Source organism: Helianthus annuus, chromosome 9 (assembly GCF_002127325.2).
Source record: "Helianthus annuus cultivar XRQ/B chromosome 9, HanXRQr2.0-SUNRISE, whole genome shotgun sequence".
NCBI classification, from domain to species: domain Eukaryota; kingdom Viridiplantae; phylum Streptophyta; class Magnoliopsida; order Asterales; family Asteraceae; genus Helianthus; species Helianthus annuus.
Genome location: NC_035441.2, coordinates 128,104,086 through 128,126,641, shown reverse-complemented (window position 1 = coordinate 128,126,641; position 22,556 = coordinate 128,104,086). Strand labels below are relative to the sequence as shown.

The 22,556-nt window shown below is 38.6% G+C and overlaps 1 protein-coding gene across 1 annotated transcript in view; it reads left to right on the top strand.

Annotated features, from left to right (window-relative positions):
- LOC110878604 (protein ZINC INDUCED FACILITATOR-LIKE 1) overlaps positions 1-22,556 on the top strand; it is a 71,247-nt gene that overhangs the window by 3,547 nt on the left and 45,144 nt on the right. The window contains exons 3-4 of the mRNA XM_035977029.1: positions 19,946-19,991; positions 20,077-20,137. Coding sequence (XP_035832922.1) covers positions 19,946-19,991; positions 20,077-20,137 — 107 coding nt within the window. The remainder of the gene's footprint in view (positions 1-19,945; positions 19,992-20,076; positions 20,138-22,556) is intronic.

The window sequence follows — 22,556 nt, the reverse complement described above, 5'->3', positions numbered from 1 at the left end:
ATTACAATAGTTATATCATCTCAAATAAAATGTTTTAGAGGGTTTTATGCATTATATATATACACAAGAGTTATATCATCTCAAATAAAATGTTTTAGATGGTTTTATGCATTATATATACATTTTGGGCTACTTTTGAACTTCTTGACCATTTCTCCCATTTCAAACATTTTCTTTTTAGCTATTTTGTGCATGACATCAAATGTACATTGAGTCGACCCATTTACAAGTTAAGTAAACGGATAAAATTTGTCATAACTATATCTCATATGTTTCAAAATCTTAAAGGGTCCGCATATATGATTGGACGAGCACTGTCATCTGTACTCTGGGGAGTGGTAGCTGATCGCTATGGTCGGAAACCAATTATTATTCTGGGCACTTCAACAGTGTTCGTACCTGCTTCAACAATTATTATTTTGGCACTATGTCTCTTGAAATACATAATAGCAATTGTTCTAACAAAAAGTATATTTTTTTCATGTTCTTCAGGGTTATTTTCAACACAATTTTCGGTTTTAGTTTCAACTATTGGATGGCTATCATTACAAGGTTCCTTCTTGGATTTTTAAACGGGATACTAGGAACTACAAAGGCATATGCATGTGAAATTTTCCCTCAGGAATATCAAGCTTTAGGATTATCAGCTGTAAGAAATGAATCACGAAACTTCATGATGTTTATTATTAGTCATTCATATTTCACGTAGACTAGTACATCATGGGGGATAGGATTGATCATTGGTCCTGCTTTTGTTGGCCCCAAAATGGATCTTGATCTCTAGAACGTGATAAACAAACTTGTATAACTTGAATAATAATCGAAATACAATCTGAATGTGTGTATATGTACAACTGATTTCGAATGAGAGTGAATGTACAAATGAAATCAAATGATCCCTATTTATAGTTTTCTAAGGGTACGAGTGAATAGACGCGTCTCTTCGTGAACGGGTGTGTCTCTAGGATCTTGTGGATGAGATTTAACGTGAAGAGGTGCGTCTCCTAAGCGAAAAGTTGCTTCCCTTCTCTGTGTGTGGCTGAAATCGAATGGGTGCCTCCCAAGGGATTTCGCCACCCTTGGGGTGGTAGTTACCAAGTTCTGATTTGTCACAACTAGCCCCTCAACTTTGTAACCGCCATGTAACCGCCACTCTTCTCTTTAATTACCATAAAACCCTTGTACTTAAGGATGTGTAGGGATTATAACTTTCATTCACCCCCTAATCACGAACATCCTTGAGTTGTAGATCTTGAACTTTGATCAATTCCATTTTTCTTAAAACTCCTCGGTATCCGACGTTTCACACGGATCTTTTATTCACCAACCTTGCTTCTCACGAACCTTGTTTCACTTGAACTCGCTTCACACGAACTTGCTTCACACTTGTCTTGACCGTACTTGATTTGTATCACACGAACCTTTTCTTGTATAGTTGTCTCAACACGAACTCCACCGGTCTTGATTAACTTGCCCACCATCATATCACATGACTTGCATCCATCTCGCATAGATTTTGGATAATCTAACTCACTTAGATTTCTTTTGCGGTTGTATCACACAATAATCCTTCTTCTGACCCAGTCACAGGATACGCGCGTCTTCTCCTTGATTTATCTTCTTCACGGTTGTCTCTCACAACGAGTTCTTCATTATTGATTGCTTCCCTCACGGATTCTTCGCTTTGATCCGATCCATTCACTGGACTGTTTTATCATACCTTTCACAGGTTATCTCCGCATCACACGGTTCTTCCCCTTGATCGTATCACACGACCAAGTTACACGTTTCTATTTCTCTTCAGCGTCTAGGCACATCAGAAGTGCCAGTTCATCATCATCTTCTTCTATTTCGACCAATAGTGTCTCATTTTCATTGGTTTTCTTGGTTGGGCATTCATAGGCATAGTGCCCAAGTTTCTCACATCTGTAGCAAGTGATTTTTGACTTATCTCTCATAGTCTGTGTCTCTTGCTTGCTATCATCACTTTGTGGTTTGTCGGTTCCTTCCGACTCGTAAGAGGTGTGCCCTTCACCCCTATGTTGATAATTTCCTCTCCCTCGGCCTCGTGACGGACGGAATCTCCCTCATCCATGATTTTCAACATGTTGTCCATGACCCGCATACAGAAGTTCTTCTAGATTGTTCACGGGGCTTTCCTTTTTCTTCAACTTTAACCTTTCTTCATACGTTTTTAATCTTCCGACCGCTTCTTCTAGTGTCATAGTGTCTAGATCGGAGTATTGTTCCATGGAGGCAACGATTTGAGTAAACTTATCTGGTACGCCATTTAGGAGTTTGCGTACTAGAGTCGGTTGACTCAGCGTCGTTCCTACTTCAGTTGCCCGGGTAACGATACTATTAATCTTTGCGGTAAACGAACCAATAGTGTCGTCATCCTTCATTTGCAACAATTCAAATTCTGATAATAGCGTGTGCATACGCGCCTTTTGTACCCGATCAACACCAACGTGTCTAACCTTTAAATTATCCCAAATTTCTTTTGCAGTCTTACAACTTGCAACTTGCAATACAACGTCTTCTGGTATTGCTTGAAACAGATATGCAATTGCAGACTTATCTTTCTTGGTGTCTACCGTTGCATTTTCTGCCGGTTCAATCGTTTCCCACAAAACATTCGCTTCAAGAATCGTCTTGATACGAATAGCCCAAACCGTATAGTTTGTTGGTTTCAGAATCGGACACTGAAACTGGGAAAGAGAATTTCCTTCTTTCTGTATTATTATCGGATTTTGTCCGGATGATCCTGCCATATCTTCCTGCCGAATAATCTTCACTTCTAATAAACTTTCTTTTGGTTTCAATAGATCTCAATAACCCCGATTACCCAAATCGTGTTATAATCAAACAACCGAAATCAAACTAATTCGCACTAAAAAACCCCGGAATCAAAAACGAACCCTAGATTCCTAACCCTTTGGTTCAACCGATTATACTAGAACCGAAACTAAAAAATTCTGAAATGAAACTTTTGCGAATTAAAACGAAATTGAAACCTGATCGCGAATTCCCTGCGATGCCTTGCGATTCCCACGCTTAGAGCCTGATGCTCTGATACCAATTTGTTGGCCCCAAAATGGATCTTGATCTCTAGAACGTGATAAACAAACTTGTATAACTTGAATAATAATCGAAATACAATCTGAATGTGTGTATATGTACAACTGATTTCGAATGAGAGTGAATGTACAAATGAAATCAAATGATCCCTATTTATAGTTTTCTAAGGGTACGAGTGAATAGACGCGTCTCTTCGTGAACGGGTGTGTCTCTAGGATCTTGTGGATGAGATTTAACGTGAAGAGGTGCGTCTCCTAAGCGAAAAGTTGCGTCCCTTCTCTGTGTGTGGCTGAAATCGAATGGGTGCCTCCCAAGGGATTTCGCCACCCTTGGGGTGGTAGTTACCAAGTTCTGATTTGTCACAACTAGCCCCTCAACTTTGTAACCGCCATGTAACCGCCACTCTTCTCTTTAATTACCATAAAACCCTTGTACTTAAGGATGTGTAGGGATTATAACTTTCAGCTTTGGGAGGTTTCCTTGCACAGGTTTCTATACTCACTTGTATTTTGATATGCTTCATGTGTGGATAACATCTTCAAAACTTGATTGAAACTAAACATATGTATATGACAGGAAAGTGGTTTGGGTCTGTACCCATAAGGGTAAAAGGGGTCAAGTCGCAAATTCGAGTTCTCATCTAAATTACTTAATTCAAGAGAAATTAAGGGAAGGAAAGTACTAGGGTCAAATTTTTTTAGTTTCTAATTAGTAACCATAATAGGATTAATATTAATGTCCAAGTTTTTCTTTGTATCACCATTCAAGTTATTATTAATCAAATCATTTATGTTTTGGAGAGCTAGTCTATCTCGAATCAGGTCAGTTATCCCCTATTAGGTTAATTCAATTTCTAGATTCTATCAATGGTTCCATTGCCAGGAAACATGATGGAGCAGACACCGAATGACTAGAATGAAGGTAGTGGTGTTCACCAGAATCACACAACGACTAAATTGGTGCCATTGTCACCAAAATGTAGTCATTTGAATCACTTAAGGCCCATGTCATGTCCGTAATGTTGGGGAATTTTCAGATTACCGGACGATCAGAGAGGCGTGTAATCACTCTCACAGGTCAAATTATTTCGGTGGTAAACCCGAATAATTTAATCGGATACAACTCTGATTTTCGAGAAAATTGAACAAGGGTATGTGTGTATGCGAAAATTATCTGAACCAAGGAAAAGCTAATAAAAAAAACTTCTACAAATTTCTGGGTTGGGGGTGATTAACTTCCGAATGGCAGTTATCTCAATTTTAAGACAAAACCGCCACTAAACTGCCTTTTATAACTGGCATTATTTTGAATCTCGACCCCAGCCAGGGGCTTTGCCCCTTGGACCCCACCAGGGGCTGCCGCCCATTGGACCCTGCTCCCAGCGGCGCTGCCCCCAAACCCCCGCCAAGGGGGCGTTGCCTCCTTGGAACCCCCGTAGAGTACGGGCTCCGCCGGTACACTTAGAATTATAATAACTTAAACAAGCGTGCACTCCCGCACCTCCCTAACTTGCTTGATGTGTATTATTATTCACTTTGATCACCAAGTCAATCCTGATTACACTAAATATCTAACACCTAAAAGCACAACAATCGAAATCTGATGATGCTTTTAGGAGTCATAGCCCTAAAACCCCATGTGCCAATTAACTAGCAGCCCCCGCCGCTAGACTCGATACCTTGGAATCACATCTTAGCACTACTAGAAAAGTGGTCATTTTGCTACGGAAATTTCCTACGCAAAAAAATGCGTCACAAATTCTGACACATTTACTACGCATTTCCTACGGAAAAAAGACCTTGATTTTTTTGGGCAATTTGTGACACAATAGTGACAAATATACTAATTCTAAGTATTGTGTCAGAAATGTGTAGCAACTTGCTACGCATTTCCGACGGAACCATTATTTATTTGTTGGAATTAGATTTATATGTTAAATTCATTTAAATATTAATTGTTGCTACGCATTTCTGACCAATTATTTATTATTATACTTAGATTATATTTTAAGGTTTAATCAGCATTATTATTAATTATTGCGTAGGAAATGTGTAGCAACTTGTTACGCATTTGTGATGGAAAATTTATTGTGTAGGAAATGTGTAGCAACTTGCTACGCATTTGTGATGGAAAATTTATTACCATATTGTGTAGGAAATGTGTAGCAACTTGTTACACATTTGTGATGTAAAATTTATTGTGTAGGAAATGTGTAGCAACTTGCTACGCATTTGTGATGGAAATTTTTTTGTGTAGGAACCGTTCCTTCGACTTTTTTCCCGGCTACTTTAACGGTTTGGTTTTGATGGTGAAGACGATTTGCTCTTGGTGGTAATGTTGGTGGTTCGGATACTTCCAGATCGATTACGGTTTGGTTAAAATAGATGGCATCAGCTTCATGATGGTTCCGGTTTTGTTTCGGCTCGGGTCACGGTTCGGTTCAGGTCAGATTTAACGCGGGTCAATCTGTGTATACCCGTGTTATACATATGTATTGTTAACCTGGTCAATATCAAGCTTCTTCAACTCAGCCGGTCAAAGACGACAGTAGTGGTAGTGGCTTGGTTCCTTCGACGCGGGTCAATCTATAGGGAAGATGTAGCTTCCCTAAAAGTTCCTCGCGGCCAACAGACAGATCTAGATGTCAACGAGTCTCACGCAAATCATACCGGATCTAGCCAAAGAGAAACACATGACGACCGCCCTAGCGATGACGAAGATCGATCTGCGCATGTTTTGGGTGTCGAATTCAAGATCGAAGATTTGGAAACAACCCAAGAAAGCATGAAGTTGTTGCATACTAATTTGCAAACAAGAAGGGATCACATGAAAGCCATGGTCGACCTAAAATGGCGTGAAGTAAGTTTGAGGATGGAGATGTGGTTTTTCCATGAATTCAGTCATATCTTGTCGATCAACATTTTAATAAACTACCACCTAGGTCTCGTGGTTCTTAACACATCATTCTTTTGTTGGGGGTAGCCACTTATGAACTTAAAGCACCACTGGACTGTCGGGTTCATTCGGTCTTCCATGTATCCTGGCTCAGGCTCAAGTTTCTGCAACACCTTTAGCTTCCCTGCATATTACCAGATATTGGGTAACTAATCTTTTTAACCTAATCAATAATTGAATGGCTACGGGCTTGATATCATGATGCATAATTTGTAACACAATTAATATTCATAATGCAATAAGGCAGTTTCCTTTACATTTGGAACAAATTCTTTAACATGGGTATTAAAAATGAGTTTTCAAAAGTAGTGTTTCAACCCTATAAATGCATGGGTATTACGGAATCAATGTTGGGATAATAAAGGAAGCTAATAATTATACTAATAAATAAGCAAAACTTACATTGATATATTCATATAGTGTAAATATAAGATAAGTTCTACCTGTCTTCAAAACAACATAACCTTAGCCATTCACTATTAACTTAAACATTTGCAAATGTTCATGAAAAGTTAGTCACATAACTCCTTTGTGTAAACCTTAACTTTATACATAGTCATACTTTCAGTAGGTAAGTTTGTACGAGTATCTATCTCACATCTCCTAACGTGTGTTATAACTTCTTTTGATATTCAGCCTATAGAGAAATTTCCAAGCCTTGTATCTTCAGATTCTTTATTTGGAAGGTAATTGTGATATCTTATGTAAATATAATTTGAGTTCAGTTATGCAAAAACTGCAACCATTACTTGTGATGCAGGTTTCCATACCTATTGCCTTGCCTTTGCATCTCCATTTTCGCATTTGTTGTGACCATCGTTGCAATTTGGCTTCCGGTACATTTTTATGCAATTAACAACTTCTTAATGCTTCCATTAAAATGCATCTTAGCATGATATTTATTCAATATTTGAAACTTTAAAGTACAGTTTTGCAATATTGATGAAAATAGGAATACATTTTTTTCTAAAGAAATGTTTTAAGGCTAAATTGAAGTCGAACATGTCACTAGAACCAAACATGGGTTTGATGTTTGACCAATTGGAATATCAATGAACACAATCTTATTTTTTGACATTCTAACAATACATCATCATTTTTAATTTTCAATTTCCGATATGTAGACAACTTATGCAGTGTGTATCCTTGTAGGATCGTTTGCACGACCAAACGAGTCGTTCAGAAGAGATCTCGTCCAATACAAAAGGCAGAAACAGACGTATCAGAGTTATTTCAGCTGGTATGCACACAAAATCACTTTAAACTGTCTCTGTATTGATATCAGATCGTTTTACAATGATGGAGACACTTCGGCAGCACCTCGGTACCGGAATCACAAAGTTACCAATGAATTGAACAAGGCTACGATATATAGGCTGACCATTTCGTACGAAACAGATTCATACGAAATGGCTTTTCGTGCGGAATGGCCAAGACCCATTTCGTGCGAAATGGCCACAACACACATAATTCTCGTATTATGTGCCCTGATCAATCTATTCTATTACAAGACTTGATACAAGACGAAGTCGACAAACATATGCACCAACAGACTCCCCCTTGGATGTTGACGAAGTCTTCAGTATCGAGTCTTGGAAGTCTTCAGTTTTTATCGGTCTACGTGCTCTCTCCAAAGTATCTGACTGTGTAAGCATCCTCAATCTCTTTCTCTTTACTTTAACAACTAATCTCCCCCTTGGATGTTGATCTTATCTTCTGAGAATCAGAATCGCAACCAGGCTCTTGAGCTTTATAATTCTCTTGATCAGGTCTCTTGATTCCTTAAGTTCATCAGCATCAGCAACTTGCATGAATCATCAGGATTCGAACTTGGCTTTTTATACAGTTCTAGGATCAGAAGCTGGCTCTACTGATTTCAAACTCCCCCTTTCGATAATCTGGGATCGTATTCTGAAATGCACAAGATCGGAAACCTGGCTCTTCTTATCCACAAAATTTGGTTCCTGGCATAAGTTTGTCTGTCCTCAGGAATCGGAACCTGGCTCTCTTCCAAGCTTCATTCCTGCACATCCTCTACCTCACAATAAATTTCACAAATTTAACATTTGACAAATTTATACTCTATCACCTGTTAGATATTACATCAAAAAATGATTTTACAATTTTAATCTCTGATGATCCACCTGTAAAAATAACTTTTCTCAATTCTAACCACACTCTCCCAAACCTGTTCATCATGTTTAGCACTTGGAATTTTGAAAATCATCTTTTCAACATCAGTTGTTGAAAACAATATGAAATAAAATCTTTTTGTATTTTCAAAATTTTAAGCTAAAACACTCCGAAAATCTTTTTGGAATTTTTGTAATGAAATGCAGTAAAGAAATATTCACAGACAATATTTTTTGTGAGTTTGTGTAAGACGATCATATCAGTTTTTTGAGACAAATCACCAACACCGTTAAGCTTTAATCATTTTAATTTCTAAACAATTCACTTAGATTGTCAGTATACTGATCCACTTAAATTTCACACAAAGTTCAACTGTTTCGAGATACGAGATTAGTGTTTTAATGCACTTAAACTTATTCGCGTGTCCCACCTCAGAATATACTCCCGTATCCAGACTCCTATATTTAGTCTTACAAGTGAAAGAACACTAATGATATCTGTGAACGGGTAATTGCAAGACCATGAGAGCTCAGGTTAGAACTTCCGTTCAGAAAAAGATGATGGCTCGTCTTTCGGTGTGTCCCGTTTGGGGATCTTTTCTTCAACAGCACATGATTAACATTTTTCAATGTTTCATCATTTTTTATGCTGAGGGTGGGCTTTAAGATTTAAAGCAATGCAAAGCATTATACGAGTACTAGGCTATTGCTTCCGCAAAATCAGAAGTCCAGTTATAATACCCCAAATATCATTACGCACAAAGACCTAGTATGTCAGAAATAGAAAGCCCTTTAAACAAGATTTCAGGGGTTACCTATATATCCGAGAGATGTTCCCCACGAAATAAGGAAGTTATGAAATTTAGGTTTATATCTCGAAAACAATCTACTGAATGTATAAAAACCTACTGGGATATCCGCAGTGAGATTGTTTATCACATTTGACTTTCCAATTCTTTAGCGTGTTGTGATAGTCCACTGATGTACTATCATTTCCTCTTTTATACAACAAAACTCATTTTTGATTTTATCATGTTTTTGTTTTTTTCAAATTTTCTAATGTTTTTGGATTTTCTAAAATTTCTTACTCCCCTGGTACGTGCGCGACTGTACATATTTTTACAATCAAATTACACACGAATTGGTTTTAAATTTATAAAAGTGATTATTACTTTTACATCAAAACACACACGAAAGGGCAAGTGTACCCCGTCATATATGTAGTAAAGTATCGGTAAGAACCAAGTATCGATCCACGGAAATGGGCGGAGAAATAATACTAGACCTTTGTCGCTAAACTATCGGTAAAAACATAAGTTGTTTTGGTTTTAACTACACTAAAGTAAGCATAAACAAATACTTGTAAAACATAGTAAATTATATATAAATAGCCTTGCTTAATACACAACCACAGCATGTCAACTAAGTCAGTTTTGGCACTAGAAGTATTCGGTCAATTTTCCATTTCGAGACAATGAGTATCCCTTTCGGGAATCCTAACATGACAATCATTCGGAAAGTTAAAACGATAAACACACTTTAACCACCTAAAATTGTTCTTTAACGTGCAATTGATAAATGTCTATAAAAATCTCCTAAAAATAAGTTAGTCATCCGTTAGGAGTTTTCTAACCTCACTTAATCAAGGAAAGCAACACCGATAAACACAATGCAACCACCGAGACAAGCATAAACTAGATTAAATCACAACCGAGTTCATTTTACAAATCTTACGCATAAATTCACTAAGATAGTAATCTTGGCCGAAACTACTAACTAAGCTAACAAATCATGGCAAGAATTCGTAACAACACCATCTAACCCGTTAGAGTCCTTCCGTGAAGGCAAGCTTTCTTGATTAACAATAATTGCATTTTATTAAACCACTAACCCGTTAGAGTATCATGGTGCCCACATTTTAACCAAGTTAAGCTAGTTAACCAAATTAAAAGTTTACTAATACATGATTAAATAAGCTTCATTTTTCAACTATCTTACCTAACCAAGCACCAATCATCCAACACAATTACTTATAATCAAGAAATCAATATCAATAACAAGGTTGCAAACTAATCATCAAAGATAATCATAGAAAATACTTCAAAGTTTCATTACAAACATAGATTAACATACTAATGGTTATAATCAAGCAAGGGATTGTTGTGTTTTTGCCCAAAGGCTACAATAATACATAAATATTAATCTAAATGCTTGAAAGATTAACAAAAACATGGAAAGATTAGAAAACCCAACCATAAACAAGCACAAGATTAAGAATCCGGATAGTAAATGAGCAAAACCGGGCAATGTGGCTTGAATCCGATTGAAAGCAGAAGCCTTCGGAGCCTCAAAATCGCCTGCAAAGCTCTCCAAAATTCCAGAGTTACTAATAGAATGGTTCTGTTCTGTTTTTATGCTTTTTCGGTGTCGCACGGTCGTTCTCCGATCGCACGACCGTGCACTTTAAGCAATTATTGGTGGTGGTCCACCATACTGCATGACATCAGCAGAGTTGTGTTGGTACATTAATGTCTATCGCCTCCGTCATCTCAGTTCATAGCTGAAACAGAAGAACTTTAGTGTTTACAATGTAATATCTTGTTACTAAAGGCAAGGTGGCATTATTGTAAATAAGGAAAGATTCCTTATCACCTTTGGCCTATAAATAGAAGCCTTAGGCTTTTAGTTAGAAACTTTTGCCATTTTGATCTTTGGAGCTTAGAGGTTAGAGAGAGAAGCTAGAGAGAGAAAGTAGAGAGAGAAAGGCAAAAGGTGATTCACGGTTCTTGTATCTTTTCAGATCTATCAAAGAATCACGTTAATAGTACGTCTCGTGTGTTTCGGTTATTCACGTTCACGGTTTCCGCACGTCGAACGTGTCATACGCAATCGTTTCGGAGTCAAACCGGTCCTAACAAGTTGACTGGTCTTCGGTCTCGCACGGGCGTGCCATGGGGTGCACGTGCGTGCATATCCGGGATCGGGGCTGGTCATCGAATCCGCATGGGGGTGCAACCATTCGCACGGGGGTGCAATGGGTTGCACGGGCGTGCGTCTTCGGGGTTGGGGTGGCACGAGCAGCTGCACTGGTAGTGCATATCCGGGCTGGTGCTGGCCATCGCATCCGCACGGGGTGCCACCATTCGCACGAGGGTGCGTTACCGAGATTTCGTTGCACTCCTGATCGCACTGGGTGTGCAACACCTAGCTGAGCCTTGTTGTCGCATCCGCACGGGGGTGCCACCATTTGCACGGGGGTGCGTTCCCGAGATTTCGTTGCACTCCTGATCGCACTGGGTGTGCAACACCGAGCTGAGCCTTGTTGTCGCATCCGCACGGGGGTGCCACCAACCGCATGGGGGTGCAACTTGCCCAGATCAGATTTCTTCACAGAATCTTCGCAGCTTTGTCGTTTCACCCGAAAAATCATCGTTTTCATCATTTTCTTGTTTGGTATGCTGTTTTCGGCCTGTAAACAAAAATATACCTGATGAAGTATCCGAATGACGGTTTTACGGCCGAAAACGCATAAAATGGGGATAAAATGGCGGACTAAAATATGTGTAAATTAGTGAATATCAAATCTCCCCACACTTGAACCTTGCTTGTCCTCAAGCAAGCTGAACTAAAAAGCAATAAAAGACGGAACAAACAAGAACGATAATTTACACACTATTTTATTGAAAACTACTATAAACGGTTAACCGGTTTGTCGAAAGACAACATCAAAAGACTCAAACCCAACAAGCATGTGCAATTATAATAGCGACAACCAAAAAGCCGTGACTTCACATTTAATTGACTCAACATGTTAATCTTCACACGACTCACAATATTCACACACACTCGGTTTTATTTATGAAACATACATAAAATGTGTATGTGCAAACACTCAATGCCACGTCAATGAAATATGCAATATCATAAGCTTGTCATAAGATCTCGTCTCCACCAACTAACATGCGAATAAGTGTAAATCAAGAGGTCTTTACGGGTTGTAACGTTAGGCTTGGGCGAAGGGTATGGAAGTAGACATATAAAGTGGCGAAAATGGTTAAAACTCGGTATTAGCGTTTAACTAGCAACAAAGTATACAACTTTACATACAAATGCCTTAAAGAGGCGACTATTGCGCAATCGAGCTTATCAACGAAATTTTAACATTTAAGCATTCAAAATTTGCTCGATTCTTATCAACTTCACCCTATTTTAGGGTGTTTTATTTTCTGTTTTTTGTTTTGTTTTGTTTTTGTTTTTGTTTTTGTTTTTTTTTTTTTTTTTTTTTTTTTTTTTTTTTTTTGCAAACTAATGGATTTATACAATGAATAATAAACTATAACAAGTGCTAGTTAAACGATTATTTTGACTGAGTTTCAACACTAAAAGGTTTAAAACATAAAAAGGCTAAATTTGGCTAAGTGGGCGATTATGTTGGGTAAACAAAGGTAAACGGGAAGGCTCGACATGGTTAATCCTAAAGGGTAATGTAAGGTGAACGGGGAGCACAACACAAAGAACAAGGTTTACAACAAAGGGGTAATCTAAGTGCCTCTATCACTTTTACACAAATCCACAAGTTCATGGTTTTAACAAGTATTCTAGTGACATGTTCTAAATTACACATGACATCCGGCTCACTCCTACTCCGAAATGAACAAATACATGACAATATCAAGGCTCAAATATGCTCACGTAACGGAAGGAATGGGTAAAAGTGTGAAAACTATCATGCAAGTCTTTCTTTGTTTGTCACGCTTTACGGTTTTCTTTTTCAAAATTTATTTTGCTTGTCGGGTTTTTATCAAGTCCGAAACTTTCTAAAACACAACCAACCGGTTTATTTACTAAAATATATACAGAACACGGATATTTTTGGATGATTTTTCTGGTTTTTTTTTTAGAGGACAAACAAAGTTAACCCCCTCCCCACACTTGAACTTCGCATTGTCCCCAATGCGAAACCGAGATATAGAGAAAAAGGATAATAGTACTCCCCTCAAGATGATATCTGATAAAACGAGACTTCCAAAGCTGTGTCTGTCATATGCTCCGGTCCAAGATATGTCGGATCTGCAAGTATGTCACATGTACACCAAAACAGAGCAGTAACAGAATAAACATAAAAACCATAATGTACATAAATAGAAATACTAGAAATACCAACAAAGACAAGACATAAAGTAAAGTGTTTGAAAATAAAATACAATCCGGGGGTGTTTGAAATACTACGCAAAATGAACACCCGAAATATAAAGTACTGAAATAATAAAAACCATCAACGAACAACACCACCATCTCCTACTCGTCATCACCATCATCATCTCTTGTGAAGGACGGGCCCGCATCACCTTAACCAGGTGGGTTCCACGGTGGGAACTGTGGGGGGTGCTGAAAGTAGTCGGGATATGCATGATGCATCTCCCCGAATAAGTATGAAAATCCAGCACTCACTCCCTGGTACAAACTCTCCTGGTTATGCCTAAGCAGATCCTGAGTGGCCCTGAGCTGATCCTGACTAGCCCTGATCTGGTCCTGACTAGTCCTAATCTGGTCGATATAAGTCCCATGCTGCTCCTGCGTAACTCGCATCTGTTGGAACTGCTGGTAAAACTCTGGCCACTCCTGATGCTGGTAGTAATCATGGTGCTGTGGTGAATGTGGTAGTGTGTGTGGTTGGTGCTGCTCGTGCTTCATGCTCAGACGAACACACAGTTATGAAGATTCTATCAAACTGATCTGGGTGTTTCGCACGGGCGTGCGAATGGACGCATGGTAATGCGTCACCGAGATCAGTGGTGGTGCGGTCTTGATTATCGGAACATGACGGGATTGCACGGACGTGTGACTGGTCGCATCACCGTGCATATCCGGCACCACAGTTAAAAAAAACATGAACGACCCGCATACGCACGACCGTTCCATGTACAGAACGACCGTGCCATTTTCTGCTGATTCTTAACCCCGAATCAGAACAGTCAAATCTTTTTGAAATTTTTCAAGTTTCTAGCGACAAGGGGGTTAGGAAATCAGCCGGGTGTTCATGATTTGTGAAGTTCTTGCAAGGGCTAGGGTTTCGATTTGTTTATGAAGGGAACCCTAAAAAGCCTTGAAGAAATCGGAGAATCTAACCCTAGAAAGCGATAAAAACAGGAAATTGACAAGAAAAAAAAAAAAACAAACCGTGCGAGAAGATCTGAGAAACCGTGCGAAAAATGGTGCGATTTTGGGGGAAAAAATTGGCCAGGAACGAGAGTGCAGTATGGTTTCGCGAATGTGAGAAGTGGATGCAGATGAGGGCTTTTATATGGAACAATGACAAAATGCCCCTGACCATGCGCACGGTCATGCGGATTTTCGCACGGGCGTGCGGATCCGATGTTGACCCATTCTTGCACGTTGACCTCGGTAATGCACGGGGGTGCGACTCGAGGTGCAGGCCAGCCCGAAATCGCACAGGCGTGCGACCCATGGCACGGCCATGCCAAATCTGCAGATGTGTCTGTTTGCTGCAGAAACCAGTTTCAGCATTCTTTTTGGCCATTTTTCGCCATTTTTACCATCCGCAACATGTTTTAACAATATTCCCACGTAGACCCTTCACTCGGCACGTATAAAAACTGTACAAACAAACGGAAACTACCAAACACTCCTAAATTACGCTAAAACTAGAAAAACACATAAAAAGACGATACTACCCCTAAAGCGCTTTTGACGCTCTTGCTACATTTTTAATCCGCGAGTCAGTAGCGTAGACTCATGCTAAATTTTTGTCGGCGAGTCGATAGCAAGACTCATGCTAAATTTTTGTCGGTGAGTCGATAGCAAATCTAACAGTTTGCTAAGTCACATGTGCTCTAGATCTGTGATTGCTGTGATTTTTTGTTTAAAATGTAAAGTGGTGTAAACATGAAGAAAAAACTAGATCTGGACGGGTCTAGGGTGAATCGGACCATACAAGAGGGTTAAAATTTATGTTTCACACCAAGAATATCAAGTCTTCATCTTTCTTTATCATTTTTGAGGCGTGTTTCATCAGATCTGCAGACCTGTTCTCCGCTGTGTTCCTGAGGAGTATGGCGGCTGCTTGAAGAGAAACTAGGGCTTCCCAAAAGTGAACCACGAAGAATCCCTGACGAAGACTCCCTTGACGAAGAACCTTGACGAAGATTGATTCTTCGTGCCGAAGACCTTGTGCTGCCGAAGAGTCCTTCAGCGAAGACTCTCCACGAAGAATCAAGAGTCTTCGTGGGAGTCTCTATACCAAGTGTTCGTCAACCCAGGGAGTTCGTTGACCCAGGGAGTGTTCGTCGAACCTACCCGTTAAATTGTTCAACGAAGAATCAAGGCCGAACAACCTATTAGTCTTCGTCGACCCTTCAATCTTCGTCGACCCATCAATCTTCGTCAACCCATCAATCTTCGTCGACCCATGATTTTTTGTTGACACATGACTCTTCGTCGACTTGGAATGTTCGCCGGTAGAAGAATCTTTGTGGGCAGGGGCAGAGGTGGAAGATGACTGTTGCTTCTATTATTCATCAAAGGGTGAAATTAAGTGTAGCTGACGACAATTCCGCTCAGAGGAGGGAATCTGTTCAGTGTAGCTGACGACAATTCCGCCCAGAGGAGGGAATTTGTCAAGGTTTAGAGATTTTACCAAAGAAATTGGGGGAAAAAATTTTCATATGTTTTAGAATTTCTTCGGTAAATTTCTAAACGCAATCACAGGTGGTGGAGTTTGTGTTTTTCTGGTGATTCCAAAGGTTCTGCATGGAATGTTTTGCACAGACACATATTTAAGGATTTTGTTGGGATTGAACCCTACCAAAGGAACAGTTGATAAAGCCAAAACTGGATCAGATCAGTGGATTCACAATAAGCAGTTGCTTGCAACAGTTCTTTCCCTTTGAATGTGGCCTAACACCTGATTTACCTCTATCTACTGCCCTTCTACAACAACTGCTGATCTTCAACAACTGATGAGACTTAAAGACTGTTGAAGATGAAACACTGATGCTCAATCTACTGTCATGGTTCAAGTACTGCTGAAGACACAAAGCACTGCTAAGAGTATAACAGTGGAATGAGAAGCAGTAGTTTAGTTCATTTCTTTGTATTATTGAAATCAGTAGTTTAGACTAGCAGTGTTTGTAATAGGCAGTGGTTGTAAGTTGTTAGGAAGTTAGATGTCACTTTCATAGTGGCGTCAGCAAAGATGCTTCAGTGGTTTGTTCTGTACTATAAATAAAACAGTACCCTGTACTGTTCTATTAGCTCTCTTCTTCTCCAAGTCATTCTGTACGAACAAACCATCTGTGAGCTCATGCTGAGGGGGAGATTGTATGCATGCATGCAGTAGTGTTGATAATTGTAATTAAATACAATCATTTGATTCTATGATAAACATGTTTGCTTAAAACAATTCTCTCTTTGATTGTGCTGAAAGTTTATTCATCTATTTCCGCTGCAATTATTTCTAGTTCATCTTCATTTTAGTGAAACAAACACAATCTTATCAAACTCAGATCCTAAGAGATTTTAATTAATTCTCCAGCCAGCGTGAAGGGTTTTGCATGGAAACATACAGGTATCTAAAGTCTATAGTAGTTTTAAAGCGTTGTTCACTGAAGACCTGAGGAATCTTTATGAGATTTTACAGGGATTTGGGTGTAATTCAATTCGTAGAGTTCGCAAACGATGTACTTGGTCAAGCTGACATCCTGAGTACTGATGCTGAAGATCCGTAGTGCATTACGTGGTTAACTTCACAAGCGAGACAATGAGATCTGGATGTAGTTCAACTAAGCATGCTGGTTGAGCTTGCAAGTGATATACTCGGTCTAGCTGACTTCCTGAGTGTTGATGCTGAAGATCAAAGTGCATTACTTGGTCGATTCCACAAAGATGGTTTAAAGAAGACAGTTCACCAGAAAACTCTACCAATGTAGTATGCTTGAATGAAATGGAGTTCTTTTGACAAGATCAAGACTTGATGCAGTTTTTTAAAGAATGGAACCCTTATCAAATGCCGGTTGGAGTATTGGAAGATCAGCGGAAGATCGGTCAATTTAGCCTTGCGAGGAAATTGCACAACACCCAACCGGATACGCGTACTTTGGGGGGGAAATACTATACGAAAAGCTTCAAGGGTTTGGTATGAAGATTCAAGTGAAGATACTACTTACCTGGATCATCAGTCAAGGGGGAATTTGTTAATACAGAGAAGATGACATCAACAAATACTTGACTGAAGATCGATTGCAGTTGCATTTTCAGCATTCGACAGCAACGGACAAGGGGGAATTTGTTGGTGCAGTTTTTGTGTCCGATACTGTTCGAATAGTTTAGTTTTATTTTATGATGATTATGTAATAATTATTGAAATGGTCAGACGAACTTGTATTGACCCACTCGTTTGAAGTGGTCAAACGAGAGGGTTATTTGTTTGACCATGTGTGTTTACTAGACAAGGGGGTGTGGCTATAAATAGCAACCCTTAGTCATTTGCAAACTTGAGAGAGTTCTCAGAGAGTTTGAGATGAGGTTTTAGTGTTTGGGGGAGAAATCACCACTTGGTCTCTCCCCGGATGTATACTCCTTTGGTATTGTTCGGTTATCTTGTAATCGGGCCGCTTTGTAAAGTTATACTACCGGATTAATACAAAGAAGTTGTTTGTTAGTCTCTAATCTCTCCCGTCTTGAACTTAATCACACTCTAATCACGGTTTCGGTCCGAAATCACGAACCTACATGAACCAGTAAGAGGTCTAAACTTTTAAGAGCCTATATATGCTTAACCGTTTAGAGGCAAATGTCTGACCAATTTAGATTAGAGGTATTAACCATTCAGACTTTGTATAAATCCTAACCATTCAGAGGCAAATGTCTGAACTATTCAGACATCTGCTCGTGAAACAAACAGTCTGAACCATTAAGTACTGAACCAGTAAGAAGTGGTCTGAACCACTAAGAGCCTCATTAAGAGTTAAACAAACAGCCCCTTTATGATCTATCTATTTTTATTTTAGTTATAAATTACTTAAAATTTACTTAAATAATGATGAAACTAGCTAGATTAAACTTAAAAAGAGTCGCGAGGCTTTTTTGATTTTGCATTTAAGTCATTTTGAACTTTCATGCTTAAGATCTTGCCACCGCCTCCAAAAAGCTTGGTCAAAGGTTCAAATCAATTTGTACACCTTACACCAAAAACCATTTCCTACTCTCTCTACACATAAAAAAGTGGGATTTATTCTGTACTTCTTTTTCGAAAGGAGAACTTCCTTAGAACAGTGGGATTTATTCTGTGACATACTAAAGCTACTAAAGTAACTGGGTAGTTTGTAGTGAAATTTAAAAGATAAATAGAAATGAGGATAAAACTTCTCAACTAATTACTTTAGAAATGAGAATAAGATTTTTTGATATATTCAAATTCTATATTATATGTACAAAAACCTCTAATTTTATACTGACTTATTTATTTATAACGATTAAGAAACTAACTTATTAATAAAAAAGGAATATTGGATTTTAGTAATCTCAACTATTCGTTGTTGGCCGCCAACAGTCCCAACTTAAAAAATAACCACTACCAGTCCCAACTATTGACATATTGGCTACCAATGGATCCTGACTAACAGAATCCTAACGCCGTTAGTCTACGGTCGCCGAAAAACCTTTTTTTGTCCAGAAAAAGGTTTCTAAAGGTCCGATCTAAGGTTACAATGAGATTTGGGACCAAAATGTTGAGAGTTCCGGCCAAAAAGTTGAGTTTTTTTTGCGGAAAAGAAGTTTTCCGACGACTTTAATAATTGGGGCTTTTACTAGAAAAAGGTTCTCAAAGGTCAATAATAAGGTTACAAAGAGGTTCGAGACAAAAATGTTGAGTTTTCCGGCCAAAAATGAGTTTTCCGGCGACCGGAGACTAACAGCGTTAGGGTTCTGTTAGTCAGGGTCCATTGAAAGCCAATATGTTAAAAATTAGGACTGCCAGTGGTTATTTTTAAAGTTGGGTCTATTGGCGGCCAACGATGAATAGTTGTGATTATTAAAATCTAATATTTCTAATAAAAATATACAAATATACAATAAGATTCTTAAGCAAATATTGAAGTTGGTCAAGGCCAATAGGTGAACCTGAACTACAAGTAGGAGGGGCTGAATCACAAGAAGTAGCTTGATCCACTCGTTAACTAGTTTGGAGGTTACCCATGTTTTAGCATGGAGTTATGACTTCACTTTAACACTTGAAGTTATGGAAGAGTTATGGCATAGAAACTCATTGATTAGTTGAGTTATGCCTTGTCAATGTCAAGTATAAATAGGAGCATGTAGTGCAGTTTATTAGTATTTATCTATCTATCTATCTATCTATCTATCTATCTAGATATAAATCAAGTAGTCAAGTAATCTTTCATTTTAAGTATTGTATTTCCAAGTTGTTTTCAACATAATTCCGTAATCATTTCCCTGTCATCCTTCTTGCGTCGTCCTTCTTGCGACAAAAGGTAGCTTCTTTTAAAGCTCAAAACAAGCGATCTAGTATAGATCCAAAGGGGACACCAAATTCTATCCTAATGATGCATGAAATAGTTGGACCAGAATGAAAAGTATATGTTTATCAGTTTCTATCTTGGTTTCTTGGTATTAGATGTCAGATTATACAAAAAAAAGTGGAAGTAACTATTTGTTGCATTTGAAGCATGCGATCTTAAATGTAATTCCCATTACTCCCAATATTGGTTTCATTTCTGACATTTGTTTCCATTTTCCTTCACAGTACTCCCAATATCATCTCTCTATCCGTTTCTCTATTTCATGGTACACGTGTTCACTTATGTTTTTCAGTCTTTCCCATTTACTAAATTTATTTGCTTGGAATTCTTTATCTTGATTTTTGTTGTAGGTAAGGGATTTTAACGTCGCGGAGAAAGAAGAGGACATTAGTTACTATGCAGGCTATGTTGGTAAGTTTTGTTTAACTGTTGTGTTTCGTTAAAGATCATCACATTGGGTAATGGGTCAAAAAACAAACAAATCAAAATGAGTATTGTTTATTTGGATGTGTTGGGTTAACTACAAACACTTTTTGTTCGAAATCTTTTATATCTATATAAATAATTAGTGTCAAATCTTATTACAATTGTTGTATCATCCTAAATAACAAGTTTTACGAAGTTTTATATTAAGTTATGTAAATTAATCACTATTTATAGTTTATTTATAACAATTATTGTGTAAATATCATGTCATAGGAAAGTCTAGATCGAGTCAAGTTAAGTCCCAAACAAAGTTATTATCTAACTATCAACTATTGTAGTCAAATAGTGGTCATGGGTGGTGACAGTTGGCCGTTAATATTATAGTCCATATGCATGTATATATAGGTCATTAGGGATGCGTAATCAAATGTATTCTAATCACTACTTCTATGATTTGGTTTTTGTAATTAGCTTCTTTTGTCTCATGTTATCATTCTTCCATTAAACCTATGATAAAATCAATCATCTCCTATCTACAAGTGTTATAAGAGCCACATAAATGATTCAAGTGAAAGATTACACGAAATCAAGTGAAAGATTACACGAAAGATATGGAAGGCATGTACAATTTTGCAAAAACTAAGACTAGAGCAAAGACTAAGTCGCACATCAGTTGAGAGACAACGAAGTCTTCCTTACAAGGGGATTGAAACCTTCTCTTCTTGGACCCGCGTAAACAATTTTTCCGGTTTTAACAAAACCATGAGTTCCTAGATGGCAAATCATCAAGGGTAAAACAAACAATATCCTGTCATGATTTACCTGTGGGATGTTACAAATGGTATCAGAGATAGGGGTCGGGCCACTGTGCCAGGGAGGATGCTAGGCTCCCTAAGAGGGTGTAGATGTAAGTCCCACATCGGTAGAGGGGAGAACAGAGGTTCCTTATAAGCAATGTTGTAGAAGGCGCTAGGCGCTAGTCGGGCGGTGAGGTACAGCCTAGGGTATAACAACCCTCGGTAAAACCGACACCTATCATAATAATTCCGACACCCTAATATATATATATATATATCAATGTGTATTTATATGTACCCCGTATGTGAAAACCGAGCCCAAACTAGATTATACTATATAAAATAAATAAAAACAATAATCTTTAAGTTGAGGCGGGCCGCGTGGGGCCTCACCTCAAGTTAACGCGGGCCGCGAGAGTGTTTAACCAGACTTTTCCTAAAACCCAAGTTGATGCGGGCCGCGTACATGGTGGGTTAAGTCCATGCGGGCCGCGAGTGTCCGGAATTGTGGCGTGACCCGGTGCGGCCACGTGTCCAACTCGTGTCAACCCTAGATGATGACCGGAACAAGCTATACGTTGACTTTGGGTCAACGCGGGCCGCGTAAGGCCTGGCCAAACTCCACGCGGGCCGCGTGGGAACGCGATTTCACAACTATAAATAGAGGGCAACGGCCTTCAGTCCGTTTCGCTCAAATTTCTTTCTTTTTCTCTAGCTTTTAAATAGTGGACATTATACCCGAGTCCAATACCCCCTAAAATAGCGAGGTTCTGCTACGATGTAAGTATTATAACCCCTGGAGACGTATTAGATACGCTGCCCGATTGATCTAGGGTTCCGTAACGGCTGTCGTGGTTCTGCCCGACGTAGTCGTTGGAATGCCGTCTCGGGGAGGGTATTACTAATGTTAAAATGGGTTATTATACTAACACACGTGCATTTGTGTAATTTATAGATTATCTCCAGGAAACCCTTACGAAAAACCTAAAACAGCAATGTGAGTTGATCCACTTTTTGTAAATCTTTTTGTTAACTGTTTTTACAAAACCTTAAATTTCCATGTGAATAACAGTTATTGAGTATTTGTAAGAATACAATTACAGTCGGTAAATTTGGGGTTTTGTATACAAAATTTGTTACCACCTGGTAAAGGAGTAACATGACCATAAGTCGGAACGACATTACCGTGTGGTGGTAATTGATATAACTTGGAAACAAATGTAATTGCGTGATCGCCCTCAATACTGTTCACTGTGAATTTTTATTTAAACTTGATTAAACTGGGATTCACTCACCAGTATTTCCCACTGACAAAATATTTTTAAAACGCGTTTCAGGTAACAATATGTGAAAGCCAAATAGAAGCCAGCTGGACAGCACTGGAGGCTTGGAAAAGTGGCAATAAAGTTACCTAATAATAAAATGAATGTTTTTATTCAAATAAATAGGATGTATTCCTATGAAAAGTGTGTATTGAAAACTTGGGTTTTACCCATATGTTTAATGTTATAAAACATGGTGGTTTACTCTGATTAAAATATTTCCTAACTACGGTCCTGATGAAAATTTCCGCTGCCAAATTGAATAAATAAATGTGATACCACCGA